Source organism: Egretta garzetta, unplaced genomic scaffold (genome assembly GCF_000687185.1).
Source record: "Egretta garzetta isolate BGI_Z169 unplaced genomic scaffold, ASM68718v1 scaffold453, whole genome shotgun sequence".
In the NCBI taxonomy this organism is placed as follows: domain Eukaryota; kingdom Metazoa; phylum Chordata; class Aves; order Pelecaniformes; family Ardeidae; genus Egretta; species Egretta garzetta.
In genome coordinates this window covers 832,838-849,961 of record NW_009259175.1, presented here as the reverse complement: position 1 = coordinate 849,961, position 17,124 = coordinate 832,838, and the positions used below count along the sequence as shown (strand labels likewise).

Here is a 17,124-nt window from a genome sequence, read left to right as displayed (position 1 = left end):
AGAGGAAGATTTATGTCTGTATTTAAAATTATAGTCTTTCCAGAGTTATAAAGCAGCAGACCAGTAGTCAGTTTTCCCTCAGATGAAATCCTGGAAAAGTTCTTAGTTCCAACGTTCTTGTTTATTCATACGTGGCTGTTTAGTCTTTAGCAAAGACCCCCTATTTTTAAGGGCATCTGACTGATGGGAGCAGGCTAAAAGCAAAGCACTGTGAGCTCCTGGATAACCCCACGCTTCTACTTCCTTCTATGTGCATGTGTTTGAGCACAGAAGATGGCATCTACTCATACCTCCAGTTACTCTGATCTTTTGCATCCTCAACCCCTGTGTATCATGGGAAACATGATCCTTTGGTAATTTAGCAAAACTTCCCCCCATTTTCATCCCCAACCTAATGTCAACCCAGAAAACCCATGAATCTTGCTATCAGTCATAGAGTTATTAATTTTTACTTGTATAATTATCCAAAATTCCTTTCTTCCTCATTCCCATTCTGCAGAATATCTCTTAAATCTTCTGATTTCCCTCTTCAGCTCCTTTACAACCACTAAACTTTATATTCTTCCTTAAGTGTTTTATCTTGATTCCTATTATGCCAACACCAGAGAATCCTGCGATCCAGCAGCACTTTGTTGTGATGCCACTAGACTTCTCTCGCTTCTTCAGCCAGTGCTCCAGCACTGTCCTGCTTAAACTCATGCTAAGTATTATAGCAGGTCTCTATCTTCCTCCAGATTCTAATTTTCTATTAAGCTTCTATAATATCTTTTCTATTGCTTTTCCAAATTTGGCATAGAGAAAGCAGCCCATACAAGCTGATTGTGATGCTTTTGGGGATCTTCAATGGGTGCTCTATTAACAAGAGCAGTGGCAACTTCTAATGGTCAGTGGAGCTTCTTGCACCACTAATGTACAAAACTAATCACAGCCAGGGCTCCTAGCTAGGTGTCTGGAGAAAAACTTTGTCTAGACCAAACAAGGGAAGACAATGTTTCACTGGATACTTCTTTTTTTTTTCTGCTTATTGACCAAAAGTTGTTAGTATGTCATGTACTGGTACATACAATGAGCATTTTTAAAGTTAATGCTAAAATCCCAATAAAAGATTGGGTTTTGTAGCTTCATGCATCCTTTTCATAGAAGTATTCTACTCCTTGGTAAGAACTAAGTGCTAGATCTACAAAGGGGTTTCATTGCTTACCTCCCTTTAAAGTCAATAATACTAAATGTCTATTACAGTATAAGGCACACATAAATACCTTTTGTGAATGTAATCCTGAATGCTTAGGGACCAGGTCTGGTGAATTTACAACCAAATGCTATAGATTTAGAGCCTCTTGCTGCAGCATCTATTCTCCTGCTGGATAGTACTTAATACTGCTGTATTAATTTATTCTAGTAGATAACTGTGGCGGTGTGCTCCTTCCCTCCCCTCTCCGACTCCCCCCCATGACCTCTTTCAAGTGATAACCACCTGTGGTGGTCGTGATAGATATGTCTGGTTGTGAAGCATGTACCCAAGGGATGTGGGGGGGGGACAGATAACAATACAATAGCCAATAGCTATTGTGCAATATGCCCACCTAGGTACAGTGAAGGAACTAAAATCTGTGGTCAGGATGCAAATAAGACAATGAGCCAACCATCTGACCCCCATCAATAGTGAGCAGCCCAAGAGCCCTTGGAGCTCTCCTGCACAGCAGCGGGCTGCACGCCAGGATCTCCCCTTGAGCAGGGACGCCTCCCAAGGTTACTCCTCGAGGCTGAGAGATTCCTTACCCCAACAGATTCTCAGTAAGTGGCTAACAGCATGCTAACTCTGAAACCTCAGCTAAGTGATTGATTGTGCATATGTAATCCTTTAGACATAAAATGTTGACTAAGTCTGGGCTGAAGACTGGATCCAGCCGCACCCAGACTCCTCTCTGAGGAAGGAGTTTAGAAAGCAAGTGGATCTTTTCTGAACATTGTGACTCAATGGGAGGGTCTCCCTGACACTTTTGCCTGATCCTGTCCTCTGTGCAGTAAATAACCAAGTGTACCTTGCCATCAAATCTTATAACTATTGTCTCATTTACCACTGAACTTTGTTAATTCACTGTTTTACACCAATAAACTGTAGTTTTTGCCTCCCTCTCACTCCATCCATGACAATAACATCATACAAGAAGGGGCCTCTTCTGTCATTAGGGCTTGCTTCCCTATTACAGCTGGTATTCTTCTGGAAATGAATCAAACTTCATCTTAGGCATTAGTCAAACTTTCGGCTACCACTCTCCCATCCCAAGGTTGTTGTGAAAATGTACGTAGCCTGTAGTTAAATTACTTATTTGTCCTGCCATTTCTAACAAATAACCAAGCTCTGCTTTCAGTACTACTCCTGCTTTAGTGGTGCCCTCAGGCACAAGTGATGGAGAAATTGTCAGATAGTTGCACCACTGTCCTCTGGAAAAAAGTGTAATCTTTTTAATACACTCTCAGCTGTATTGGTTTTGAAGGACCAAATCAGGTAAAACCAGTAACAATTATTTTCTAAGTGTGCAGGTATGATCCTGGACTCACAGGAGGAGCAGCCTGTTTCATAAGATGATGTCATATCTTTACAGTTTCTTTTAACACAGACTGGAAATTTTATCTTGCTATTTCTAAATGACATAAGTAGATCATACTGAATATACAAACATTTTGATATAGATTTTTCTTTAAGTATTTCTTTTTTGGTTAGGAGCAAGCAGATTTTGCTGTATTGCTCTGTAGCAGAATAACATGAGATAATTATGTCCTATAGGATAAGCTACACAGGAGAGTTTGTGTATTCCCATTGGATTCAGTAGCCTAACCACATGCAAAGCAAAAAATGGCATTGAGGTGTTTACTGCCTACAGAATCTGCCAAGAAACTACATGTCACTGATAGAAAAATATAATAAACTCAGCAACCTACTATGCTTTAGCCTTTGATAGATAGCAGGCTCCAAATAATCAGTCACTTTCTTGCCAGCTCTTTGTGTTGTATTAATTGTTTCTTAATCCTGCTGTAAATTTTACTTGCTCTTCTTTTTATGTTGATTTACTCTTTGTCACACACCTGCCCAATGAATTTGAAAATGACAATTTGGAAAAGGATTCCTTTGACAATAGGCACTGTGTTTAAGAACTCTGACTTGATATGGTTTATTTGACTCCTGGAACCCAACAAAGTTTCTTCCAACTTGATTTTCTAGTCAGAAAAAAATATCTTCAAATAAAGAGATTGTTTTGCAAGTATAGTGACAGAAGTATCCTAGGGAGATGTTTTTGCCTAAGATGTATTTATTTTTGAAATGCAGGTTTTGGGAATGCAATTCACACTTTTTTTTTGACTGCTACGTTTTCTTTAACAGGAGATATTATCCTTCAGGTTTCTACATTAATGTAATTTTATGCAATTTATAGATATTGTTTTCTTCTCTGTCGTACTACGTATGTTGTTGATCTGTGGACAGTATATGATAAGTATATTTGGAATGGTAATGGTTAAAGCCTGCTGTCATAGCATGGGAACAGCCTAGGAACAAGAGTTCTTAGGTTATATTGGAAGTCCATACGTATGTATATATTTTCTTTGTAAATCACTCCATTTTTTGGCTACATGCTAGTTTTCTCGGTAGAAAATCACAATTACTTTAACAGATTATCCCTTAGAAAGAAAGGACCACTGGTATACAGTTTTGGTTTGATAGTTTGTTTGGGTTTTTTTTAGTTATGATGCTAAAGGAAGAGAAGGGAAAATTTTGTATTTCCTATAAACAAATTGTATTGTGAGGGGAAGGTTTTTGCAACATTCTGTGTAAACTTGTGCTTATTTTTACCCCTCCTCAGTATTTGTGAGACCCTATCACCGTATCTGAGTACATATCCATCTTATAACATGTTTAGTCTCATTTCTTTGCTATGTCTTAGAGCAGTACCACTGGGTACCTGAGTGCAGAGACTGAGTTTCGCCCCAACTGTCTGGAGGGGGAGCAATAGACCTCCTGAAGGGAGCTTAGGCTCATTTATGCCTTTCTTACAACATTATGAAAGGTTTCAGGACAACTGAATTCTTGTGTTGGCCAATTCAGACGAGTGCCTGTAGATGAAGTTACTTGACATGGTCTCTTAGAGGTCTTGTAGCAAATCCACAAAAATGTAAATATCAAGACAGACGGGTAAACTTCATTCAGTGGCGCATGTGAACTCTACAATAAGTCATAGCACAGAAGGAGTGATACTGCAGTAGTACCCAGGGATGAGAGTCCTTCTATATTTCCTTCCCATCACAGAAGATGCACAGCTTTTCTGTATTCTGGACACAGTCACCAAGTCCTCCTCTTAGCATAATTTGTAATTTAGAGTTCTCCTGCACCATTTCATATGTCTTTTCCTTTTTGTATAGTGGAAGACCATGGCTGCTGTTCAATATTTTGTTTGTTTACCTCTGCAAAGGTAATTCAAAGAATAATATGGAGGGGTGCGGGAGTTGAGTTTTTTTGTTGTTTTTCCTGTACTTTAATTTGGGAAAAGAAGGACTATTAATGTAGACAGGAAAACTCACACAATGGTTACTGACTTTGGATGCTAGATTAATCTAATGAATTCATATGCTCCGGGTATGAGACATAGTTACTGGATACGTGTAATATGAATGGGGGGCAAATGTTGGCTCATGGTCTGTCAGAAATGTGGTTAAAATTGAATTTTTCTTCTTCAGGGAAGATGAACTACTCCATGTTTTCATGGCAAGGCTGTGAGCTAGGATGAGAGCACGCTAGGTAGTTGAGTTTGCTGCTCCTGCATTGTAGGCAGATGGAAGGGTTGAGGTTACTGCTGGGAGATGATCTCCCCTCACTCCTATTAGTAGCTGACACATATCCTTATTACTTCCTAGGATGCAGAAGTCAGAACAGCTTAGTGTAGGAAGGGCAGCTGGCAGCGCATGCCATCTTAGATGACTACCTTTTTTGCTTATGTAGCTCACTCTGTCTTGGACTTCCAAAATGTAGTTGTATGTGACTTGAAATAAAAAAAATCCCCATAATAACCATGCGTGCTATGTCACTTCTCATTTGACCAGCTATTCAAAAGGCACCATGTCTATTAACAGACCCATACTTTCTAACATCTATGCACCAAATACATATATGAAGCTCAAAAATACATGAAATCCATGCAATTCTAAAATACAGATCCAACATAGATAAAGGATGTTATGCTTTTACAGGAGGTACAAATATTTATTCAGCTTCAGAGATTCACTCCACAACACTGAATAGACAAATTAAACATGGTGTCGGCTAAGAAGAGTTAATGGTATGAAAGATAGGCACAAAGAAGGCAGGATATTTTCATAAATTCAAGAAATATGTGCACAAGTGGAAAAATTAATGAAGTGTCCTCTCTTGAAATAGGATTTTAACAGAGACTTAGTTGAAGAGAATAGGTTATGTTCCATGTGTGGATTGAACATGACATGAATGATTAAAAGGGAAACAGAAGTAGCAATTAAATAAGCTATTGAAAATGAGACTGCTAAGACTGGAAGAGCCTACAGACTATTTGGATGTTTAGTACGAAAAATCTGAGATGAGAGAGCAATTTCTGCAGAATTTTGAAGGCAAAAATATTGAGATATTTGCATGTTGTGAAGTGACAATTGTCTATAGAGCACGTGATGAATGTGCATGGCTGCACATTAGGACAGACAGGTAAATGTGGCTTGATGTCAGTCATGATGAATTCAGATGCCCCAAACTCTACTAGTGAGAACAGGAAGAAACTTCTCCACCTTCTTACCTGCTTACGGTGGCATCTTAATCCTGGAATATGTCTTAAGTTTAAAGACTGTCCTTCCATTTCTGCTGTGTTTTAGAGCCATAGTGAGTGTGATCTCCCACTGTTTTGGCATTTGTTTAATCGTTCAGTAAGTGCCTTCCTGGGAACAAAACCAAATTAAGGAAATAAAACACTTCTTTATTTCTCTGTGGATTCTGCTTCATTCTATGAAGCCATAAACTTTGGAGTCGCGCACTTGTATAGTGATCTCTGTTCTCTGTAGTTTCCTCTCACCCCATTTTTACTGATGAAAAGTATGCCTGTATGTATGTGTTTTTAATGCTTTGCAATAATCCCATAGGATTTGTGAATCACGGACTGTACAGAGTGTGACAAGAATTTGTATTTAGGTAGGAACATAAGTCTTGCAGTCCCTTGGGGTAAGATTTTTGACAGGATTTCTTCATATAGGTTTGTTTATTCAAAAGAAAAAGTTTTAAATTACTTGAAAGAGATTTTGAGAAGAAAATCATTAAAAAAGATACATAGTTTTCTAGAGAAACTGACAATAAGCAGAGGGAAAAAAATGCCACATCTTTGAAAGCAAGCTAGTGGAGCAGTTACTGAGCCATAAACAAAAAGAGGCTCAAATTTATTGGGTTCTTAAACAAAGCATATTTGAAAAATACTAAATTCAATTTTCAACCACACAATCAATCACTCAAATTATACCTATTATGAAGGAAAGAAAGTCCTTGTCTTCACAACAATGCAAGGTGAAAGACTTCAAAGAATAAATCCCAGTGGATTTGTGTTTCTGCAACATTTACTTCATATTTTCACCATTTACTGGTTTAGAACATTTTCAATACTCCTCAGTTTATAAAAGGTTCACAAGAGGTTAATGGGAGTCCTTACTAGAAGAACCCATTTAAGAATGGATGAATTCTTACCCACTGTCCTGAGACAGAATAGGAGTTCAAATGAGAGTGCCACATCATTAAGTCTGTCCTTGTCAAGTCCATTTCATTTATCGTCAAGGCCACTGTCACATAAATAAGCTTTTACATGGCATTGTATTACGTATATCATATATATCGAGTTCTATATTTGCAATGGTTTACATCTCCTAGCTATGCAAAGTGATAAAATGCTGCTGATTGTATGCTGAATTTCTTGTCTTTTTTGATTGAACTTGGATGGTGATATGTCTCTGCTCAGTTTCACACTAGACATCTTTTTTGAATGGGAAACAATGAAAAATTATGAATTTCGAACAAATATCTTGTAGAGCTCTGCCACAAATTTGGAGAGACAAAGCTGAGCGGTCTTCTATCTGCAGCTTCCTTCTAGGGGCATGTAGACTTCCCAGTGCATATGGGCAGCACAAACCTGTAAGAGCCTGTGATGGCACAAAGTCAGATTTAAGCTGTAATGAAGCAGTATTTTGCCTTGCAGCAGCTTCTGCGCTAAGAAAAACTGTCTTCTAAGTAGGGGTGAGTAGGAATCCTTCACTGCTGCGACTGCCCCAAGTCCATGGGATGGCTGTGTTAGATTGGAAGAAGCACCACAGCTGGGGGCAGATGGCAATAGGCTGTGCCTTGTCTCATCAGCCCCTCTGCTATCACTTTGCACTCTCGGGGCTGGGGAGAGTGGGGGCGGGGGGGCAGCTGCTCTGAGGACCTGTGCAGTTCTGCATGGTAACTCGTTTTATGTGGCAGGTTTGACCTCGGCCAGTAGCTAAGCACCACACAGCCACTCACTCACTCCCCTCCAGTGGGATGGGGGAGAGAATCAAAAGAGTGAAAGTGAGAAAACTCGTGGGTTAAGATAACGACAATTTAATAGGTAAAGGAAAAGCTGCGTGCAAAAGCAAAGCAAGGAATACATTTACCACTTCCCATGGGCAGGCAGGTGTTCAGCCATCTCCAGGAAAGCAGGGCTCCATCACGTGTAACAGTGACTTGGGAAGACAGACGCCATCAGCCTGAACATCCCCCCCTTCCTTATTCTTCCCCCAGTATACTGAGCATGACGTCCTATGATCTGGAATAGCCCTTTGGCCAGTTGGGGTCAGCTGTCCTGGCTGTGCCCCCTCCCAGCTTCCTGTGCACCTGGCAGAGCAGGGGAAGCTGAAAAGTCCTTGACTTAGTGTAAGCACTACCCAGCAACAACTAAACCATCAGTGTGTTATCAACATTATTCTCCTACTAAATCCAAAACACAGCATTATGGCAGCTACTGGGAAGAAAATCAGTTCTGTCCCAGCCAAAACCAGAACAGCAACACATCTGAGGTTTGTGAGAGCTTGAAAACTTTTGCCATGTCCGTTGGTTTCTGTGGCTGCTGTTCACATCAGCTTCAAGAGCCAGCATTTTAATACAGGGAGAGTGAAAGCTTCAGCTTTAACTGGCTTTTAGATGGGCAAAATACCTCTGGGGCAGCAATTTAAGGGACCCAGGATAAAGTTTCTGAAACGGCAGCATGTCCAGTTTGAAGTTACGGTGACAGCATAGCAGGACTGAGTATTATAACTCTCATTATGACCTCAAGGAAGGGAAATGAATTAGACCTAGTGGGGAATTTTACAGTGGAAAGGCTTTTTTCCACCAGAACATGTTGCTTCAACAAAACTGAACTTTTCCTGGAACGGCACATACAGAACCTGACAGAAAACATTCTTTAAGTGAGGGAAGGAATTTTTCAACAAGAAAAGAGCAGGAGAGAGACTGATTTTTTTTTTTAATTATTATTTTTATAAAGTTTGATTGTGGTTATGTGGATTAAGTTTGTATCTTGATTTATAACCTGTATACAAGTAGTAAGGGCTACACAAGGAAGACGGTTGAAAGTAGAAACATTCTGTTCTATGGACAATCACTCTTCTCATTTTTCTGTCGGTGAGATTTGGGGGCAGCTCCCAACTATGTTATGCAGAAACTTGAATCTACGCCCACACACACCTCTTGCATCTTAACCATTCAGCTACTGGTTATTGTAAGGTAGCTGCAGACTTTTCACATTTTTCTAAAAGTAGGAGTTCCTGCTACAATAAAAGAAATATTTAAAACTTTCACAGTACAGTTAAACTATTTAGTATAAATATTGGAACTGGATGACAAAGAGTCTATGTCAGGAATAATTGAATATTTTTTCAAATGGGTTAATCTCCTTTGGTTATGATACAAAATTTTAAGAAAAATACCCTCAACCATAGAACTGAATTGATTAAGAGAGTGATGGTAGCAGTTCCCATGGGAAATATGTGCCAGTTGACCATCAGACAATATCATGCACAAGATAGATATTACTTTATATAAGGGTAGCTGTTCTTCAGTACTTCTCAACAGGTTTAAAAAGTCTTCATGTACACTATTCTATTTTCTAATTTTGAACAATATTTTTTTTTCTGAAGACATCACTCACTGTGAAATTAAGTAATAATTGTGCTACATACAGTCCTTTATAGGTAACTACTCTAGCCCTTTCATCTGTGAGACTCACTAATTTCTTGGAAAGCTGTTCTTTATTCTGCGTATAAATGGTTTTGGTTTTGCCAACATAAGCACAAAAGAGTCCAAGTCTGAGCAAAAAAAACCCCAACCAACCAAAAAAACCCCACAGTGTCTCTACTTTACAGGATATGTCCAAAGACAGTAAATTAGTGAATTGCTAGAAGCTTCTTCCAGAGCTGTGCAGCCTCCACATTTACAGTAAATCCCAAGGCATTCTCAGGTCAAATACATAATACTGCAAACAGCATTTCCATTGTTCTGGTTTGATTTAAGGTCAAAGTTACACAGAGCATTGCATTAAGCTTTTAGAATATCATGCAAAGTTTTCACAGAACAAGAAGATGCAAGTACTTCCATAGGATGATAAACAGTCTTTTACTGGGATTTACAGTATATAACTTGTTCAGAATTTCTGTGATTTTTTTTTTTAATTCTTTAAACTACCCAATACAAATATGACTCAAAGTGTAACATAACAGAATTGCTTGCAATAACAAAGTGATAATGTTTTTATCCTGACTTTTTAATAAAATCAGGCTTATGCAATTATGTTAGCTGTCTTTAGTTTATTCAATTTTTTTTTTTATGTTGTCCAGTTTAGCTAAATCTGACAAAAACTTAAAGGTATAAAACTCTCACAAAATTAGAGAGAGATCTGAATTTGTGTTCCCACTGATGCTGCAGGTAGATGTTAGCCCTGAGCTGATCAAAGAGAGATCAGCCAGCCAAGAAGTCTATGAATACTTACCAGTTTGTCCATGGTTCTGAATCAACCAACTGCTTGGTGGCTTGTGCTTGGTCAAAGTGGTGGGGCAGGATAAAGGACAAATCTGGGATCTAGAGGAGGAAAAGAAAATATAATTTACTGTCCTTGGGAGAGATGCTGTGGGACACACTTAGAGATCACTGAATTTTTCTATTTCTGCTTAGGAAATAACTTGGAAGGCAAGTGATGGCCACACTTTTTTTTTTTTTTTTTTTTTTTAAATAGAAACAATTAAGTATAGAAATAAATCAGTTTAGGAATATTTTTTTACGAGTTTCGTTCAATGCCTATTATCTTTTTATAATGATTTGGGCTTTGGAACAAGCGCTGTGTCTTCAAAGCTCAAAATCATACTGTTTCCACTTACAAAATCACATCACCATTTTGGAAAGAGAAAAGAAAGTCCTGGAAATCTAATAAGTGTATCTAATACAAGGTATATCCCAGTACTACAGTTCATGTTTCCTTTTAATTTATTTTGAATAATCCTTTAGTTGTTTTGCAGTTCTGTCTTTATAAACTACTGTAATACCTCTTATAACCCTGGAGAATTTCTGCTGAGTGTTCAGAAATGTTAAGTGTCTGAGACCTCAAGCCTGAAAAATACAGATTTTGTTCATGCTAATTTCATTTCCTTGAAGTAGAGTAAAAAAAACAGGAAACTGGAAGAAATTATTAAAATTGGAGTAAAGGGTGCACAAAACAATCTATGCAAGTCAAATTATTATGATGGGTAAACCTCTTGACTTTATTCCATGCTAAAAGATTCTTTTTTTCTTTTAAAAGAGACAAAATCAAATAGCTTAAGATTCCAACTGACCTACTTTAAGTTTCTTATGATTTTCTGTGGATTAAAAGAAATCAACCTATACATGTTTCGAGGCTGATACTCAGATTAAATTTAAATGAAGATAACATTCTTTAAAGGTGGTGGAATTGTTCCTGTGTAAAATTGGCTCTGTTGTGAGGTTAATCAGGCCAGTTAGTAGCAATACAGAAAAGATGATGTCAGTTTTACACACGGGAAGTAGATATAGTTCCTTTAGTCTCTGCAAGATATCTCCGCACTGTACTTCAGAGAGTACAGTCAATAGAGTAAATACATTGGTCACATTCTGAAAATTATACTTAACTTAAAGCAATTATTAGCAGTTTGAGTTTCTGGTGTTCAAAACATTGAAAGGTGAGATATGCAGCTCTGCATGCTGAGATCCAAAGGGTGGCAGATAGGCGTATGAAGTTCCTCACTCATCTTAGTGAGAAATAAAGAATGTAAGATCAGGGAAAATTTAGCCCTGCTCAGACTGGAGGTGGCTTCCCCTCAGTCTCTCCAGTATTTGAAAGACAGTCATTACCATTTTTTTAGTGTGGGAGGAGCACAGGATCTACTGTCTTGCAGTTAGATCATGCACCTCAGCATCAAAGATTTCAGACATATTTCTCTATTTTCCTTGCATTGTGTGAGTAGTGTAATTGCTTTGCTTTCTCATCTGAAAAAATCTGTATATTTCCAATTTGTCACCATTAAAAAATCAGTTGTCACTACAGTAGTGTTATATAATGTTAGAGTCTGGCCGAGGTTCTCTTTTCTACCTAAGCTCCACCCAGTGCAGGAATAGGCTTGGGTAAGTAGAAACAGTAATAATACTTTCATCCTTAAAACTGGATGGTGCTAGTTCGTACTGCAGTAGCATGCGGTCCAGCTGCAGACACACCAGTGAGTTGGGGTCCAGTGCAATGTAGAAATACTCAAAATATTTGTGGAGGAACTAGACTGGGTAAGTTACTGGAAGCAGTAAAATTCAGCAGGTTTTGAATATTCAGCTGGGGAGATGGGGCTGCAGGGAACACAGATACATAGATAGCTAGAAACTTACTTCTACCTCAGATGCTCCTCTGGATGTGCATCCACTGGTCTACCTGGTGTTGCAAAGCTCCATCTCATCTGGCTTCCACTACATCCTTGTCCTTGACAGTAGTATGTTAGTTGCCTAGTCAGAACCATACCCACAGTTACACTTGTGATGTTCGCACATGATTTCCCAGAAATTATGGTGTTTAGGGGTAGTGAGAAAACGTTTACATTGATATTCTTAAAGTTTCATTTTCAGGGAAATAATGTAAATTTTGAATTTCAAAATTTCAACCAAAAATGATATAACAAGCCAAAAACAAATTAGCTTCCACTTAAAAATAACATTAACTGATGTAAATAACACATTACACATGCAGAAGCACCTTATTTACTAATTTCAGATAGAAAATAGTACTGGGCTTAAACAAAAGCCAACTTTGAATTACACTGTCCAAATGCATGCAGGAAATTTTGCCTGATCTGGCTGTATCAATTCTAACAGACTTAATCATCTTGTACACTAAAAAACAAGGAGAAAGCAGGTTTTCTTTAGTCTTTCAGAGTGGCAGCGTACCTTGGAGAGGGCTGAATATGAAGCTTGGGCACCACTACATACACAGTACTTTGGAAATCTATTGAAAACCAGTGATATGCAATCAGTGAGATCCTCCTCACAAGGGAGTGCAATACCATCAGTGTAGCTATGCCACTTTTCCTCTGCCTAAAACAATTGGTGATATCCCCATTAGTGCTGGAACAAGAACTTACTCCCTCTAAACGGATACTGTTTCTGATCACCAGGCCCTGTCCTCGGGGAATGCTTCTGTGTTGGTCATGCACAGGTTTTCATTCTCCTTCTTGTCCTTGTATGCGTATGTAGGGAGAAATTTCATGTTGTTTTGTGTCAGTACAATCTAAATTATCATCTGCTCTTTTGTATAGCTTAGTGAAGACTTTCAAAAAGATGCAAAAGACATTACATAAAAAAACTGAGATCCCAAATAATATTTGGAGCTGCTGTAAAAGATCATTTAGGGTATATAACTCAGTAGGATAGTAACAGCCATGGAAACCATAAAATTCTGTACTAATTTTTTTTTTTAAATGAAGAGTAGGTACCCAAGAAAAACTTATTATGATTTACATTGCATGCTTTTTTTTCCTTCTTTGAAATGTCAGAGAAAAGACATTGAAAAAATGAAGTATAGGGATGGATGCAAATGCAGGATGGAAAAGCAAAGCTATTAAATTAGTTTTTGAGATGAAACAAAATATTTCATCATGGGGAGAGATTAATGGTAGCTTCAAGTCACTTGAACTTGGATTACTTTATTCTTGCCTATACTTTAAATGAAGAAGAACTGTTAGGAAGCAACCTCAAACATTTCTGTATGAGCATCAGAACTTGTAAACTTGCACCGATGAATAAATGCAAATAGTTGGAATTTAAGCCTGGGGCCTGCTTCTGCTGAAGTCACTTGCAGAACCCCAAACTGCCTTTACTAATGTGAGTCTGGGTGTGCTCTGTACAGTAGGCATCGCCTAACACATCTGTGTAGTTGAAACACAGCTGCTTCAGCAACAGTAGGGTGTACAGAAGCTGGAACTGTAGAATAATGAAGGGACTTCTTGAGGTCATAGAATCATAGAATCACTTTGGTTGGAAAAGACCTTTGAGGTCATCTCGTCCAACCCAGGGATGGCCTAGGGCATTTGCTCAGGACCTTGTCCAGTCAAATTTTGAATACCTTCAAGGGCGAAGATTACTCAGATGGGTAAACTGTTCCCGCGACTGATCATTGTGATGTTTTTTCCTAATAGCTGTGTCTATCACCCATCATCCTATTACTGTACACCACCAAGAACAGTCTGACTCCATTGTCTTGTTGCCCCATTAGGCAACATCTCCAGCTAGATCACCATTAGCCTTCTCCTGAAAAGTGAACAAACCTGGCTCTCTACTTCACTTTGCATGCCACATGTCCATCTGGGTAACCTCCACTGGACTCACTTCAGCATGGCATCTCTGTATCTCTCCTTAAGTTTCTGTTATACACAAAGGTCAAGGGATGGTTTTGGTTTTTCCAGTTTATACGTGCGAGAGCCTTTCACTAAGTGTAAGGAGCAGAAGAGAAATTAACAGAGTACAGTACTTGAGGCATCTCTTTTACCTCATTTCTGCTGCTTAGTGCAAGAGTTTCACAGCAAAAGAAACCGTACATCTGCAGCACAGCTATTTTTTATAATTTCAAATGAAACTGTTTTAGAACTGAGTTGTAATAATGTGTCTGAATGACCTAGGAGAAGTGAGGTTGCTAGGAAGCCAAATGTTGTTTATCCAGAGTGTTCAGAGAGAGGAAGGAATTTAGATCCAGCTGTGTAAGTGTATGGAAACACTTATCGAAGCCACTCACATAGTCATAATTCTGTTGTACTCCTTCATTTGCAGAGGAAGATCATGCGTAGTGGTTAAACCACTTAATTGAACCTGAGTTCACAAGCACTAAAATGCCATAATCAGAAGTGTAGGGTTTTGAGTGATGTCAGAACACAAAAAAGTTAATTTTCTACTCTAAGTGAAACTTCTGTGTAATAGAAAAAATTACCCTAAATCTCCACATGTAGATTCTGTGCAATATTTCAGTGGCTTATAGCTGGAGGTAAATGCAGCCCTGTTGCGAATACTGAACTTTGCCTCCTATGATGCTTCCAAAGCCAAGAACCACATGGTTTAGGCCATCAGGCACCTCTTCGTACAGTTGTGGCAAAGACAGCTTAGTTGTCTCAACCTGCTAAAACTGCAGGTTCCTTTGTCTTCATTTCCCTCTTCTCTCCCTTACCACAAGCAAAGTGCTTCAGAAAGCAAGACTCCAAATTAATATGAAAAGTTCCTGTTTCATTAAAGTGGTATTCTTTATCGGAGAAAAGAGAAATAGTGCTTATAGGCCCACATTTTATAGATTGGGCTTACAGATAGCTGTTGTACTACACCTCTCATCACCAGCAAAGACTAAGAACCTTCGTTTTCATGTATATATTGTGGGCTGCCTGAAACCTTTGCAGTGATTGGAATTAATATTAAACTGATTAAACATTTTCTCCTTTCTCCCTATGTTGTTTGCAAAAGGTCAATGTGCATATTAACAAAATTCTTCTGGAAATCCAGAAAAGTAAAAAGCAAAGCCTGCATGCAGGGAGATATGTAATCAAATATAGAATAGAAATTAAACAAAGGGCCCTTCTTCTTTTATAAGTTGTCCTATTATTGCGTTTGTAAATCCATTCTTTTCTTCTCTCCCCTCTGGCATTCTCATGTCTCTTCAAATTGTTAATGTTAGAGGAGATAAGGAATTTATAATCTAAGGGTAATTAAAATAAAGTTTTAAAATTCTGAACCACTGAAATGGAAGGATAATTCAGTCTATTGTGGGACCAAATGTAAAATTAATATCTCTGACTTTTAAATCAGCTTGATGAAACAGCTAAGTAGATATTGGTAAATGTTTCAGGAGTTCTGGATACAAAAACCAAACTTAAGTACTGTGATGCATATGTCTGCAAAAACTCAGCCTGGAGGCTGGATCCAACAGTGAAAATCTCGACCCTGAGTTAAGTCAGGACTTAACCTGAGATTCACAAGCCCATGCCAAGTGCCAGGTGCCTAAATAGGCCAACAGATTGTGCCATGCAATAGGAGCTTGCTGAAATTCTGCCTTACCTGAGTTTAGGTACTGAGGATATGCGTTTGTGCAGGACTGGCTGGATCATCCTTGTATCCTTTAATGCAAACCAAAGTGATATTTTTCGGGGCATGTAACAGATTTGTGGTTACCACAAAAAGCAGTTTAAGGTCTATGCACTCCTTGGTACTTTGTGTTCTCGTCACATCTACTGTGTTACAGCAGAGTACCAGTACAGAGAGAGTAGAGGGCAGTGGTGGTGTTTTTTCTCCTTTTTGCTAAGTCTGAACAATTATGCAGTTGGGAACACAATATTGAAGGGACAGTAAGATGAAATGAACATGAGGGAACATGCCTTTGCATTAGTGTTAGGGTACATAGTGGGGAAAGGGCTGGTGCCAGTCCCCAGTTCTTGCTCCAAAGGGTATTTTACACATTTTAAATCAAGCAGTTATTGAACAGAAGCCCCCATATACTCATGAGAACAGAATCTGATAACCATATATTTCTTTTTTTTGAGGGAGTGCCCTAGCCTTACTTGTCTGGTGGTTAGGATACTCTTACGGAAAATATGAACTTCATTTCTCTTTGGTACCTGGAAAGTCCAGATGTCCTGCTCCCTAGAGGAAAGTTCTGGGCTAGAATATACAGCTGGCAGCACTCCTTTCTCTTCAAGCCGTGCATGTAATGGGAACAGCTGAAACTGCTATGCTTTGTATGAACTTCTGCACTGACGTTGTATTCGTTGCATTTCTGTGGGGCTGGGATGCTTAGCTTGTGAACCCCAAACAGGCCTCCACGTGAGACAGGGAGCACAGTTGTCAGCACAGATAGGAAACCACGAGTTCTGACCATAAACATTAGCAAAACTTAAGGTATGCAGATGCTTCTCAAGGTACGATGTTAGTAGTTGGCATTTCTCACTTCAGTGCTTCCATACCAGCTAATTTTCACCCAGTGTTTAATACTTCTTTTTAAAATTACAGACAATGCAGGTGCTTGCTTTCACCCTGAGGAATATGAAGAATAATGTGAGGAATATTATTCTCCAACTGTAAAAGCATGTTGTGGAAATAAATGCTGCAAACTGAGGGGGAATGCTACCTTGTTTCAGGTGGTATGTAAGCATAAGATTAGACAAGCGCATTAAACACGTCTGCTCACTCCTTGTTCCCTTGTCTCAGTAGGGGTAATGGGGATGATAGAAATATTAGCAAGTCAACGATGTTCCCAGAACTCTTTTCTTTTAAAGAGAGCATATTTAAGTCATCTGGGTCTGTTCCAGCTCTGACACACAACCAAATGCCATTCCTCTCCTCTTAATGCAAGAATGGTAGAGCTAAGAAGAAGGGAAAGACAACTAAGAGCATTTGGTTGATCAGAGAGTTTCTAAAACCAGACTGGAAATTGAGCTAGCTCCCCAGATGTCATCGTGTTGCATTCACTTTCTCTTACCTCCATTCTGACAATTCTGGTTGGTTTCAGCAAGACCTGGAAACTGGCGCCAACTATGTGG

General features: G+C 38.8%; 1 protein-coding gene across 1 annotated transcript in view; it reads right to left on the bottom strand.

Moving 5' to 3' along the window:
• Positions 1 to 17,069, bottom strand: part of CNGB3 (cyclic nucleotide gated channel subunit beta 3) — a 94,132-nt gene extending 77,063 nt beyond the window's left edge. The window contains exon 1 of the mRNA XM_035891164.1: positions 17,064 to 17,069. Within this exon, the coding sequence (XP_035747057.1) occupies positions 17,064 to 17,069 (6 nt within the window). The remainder of the gene's footprint in view (positions 1 to 17,063) is intronic.
• Between the last annotated feature and the right edge of the window lie 55 nt (positions 17,070 to 17,124).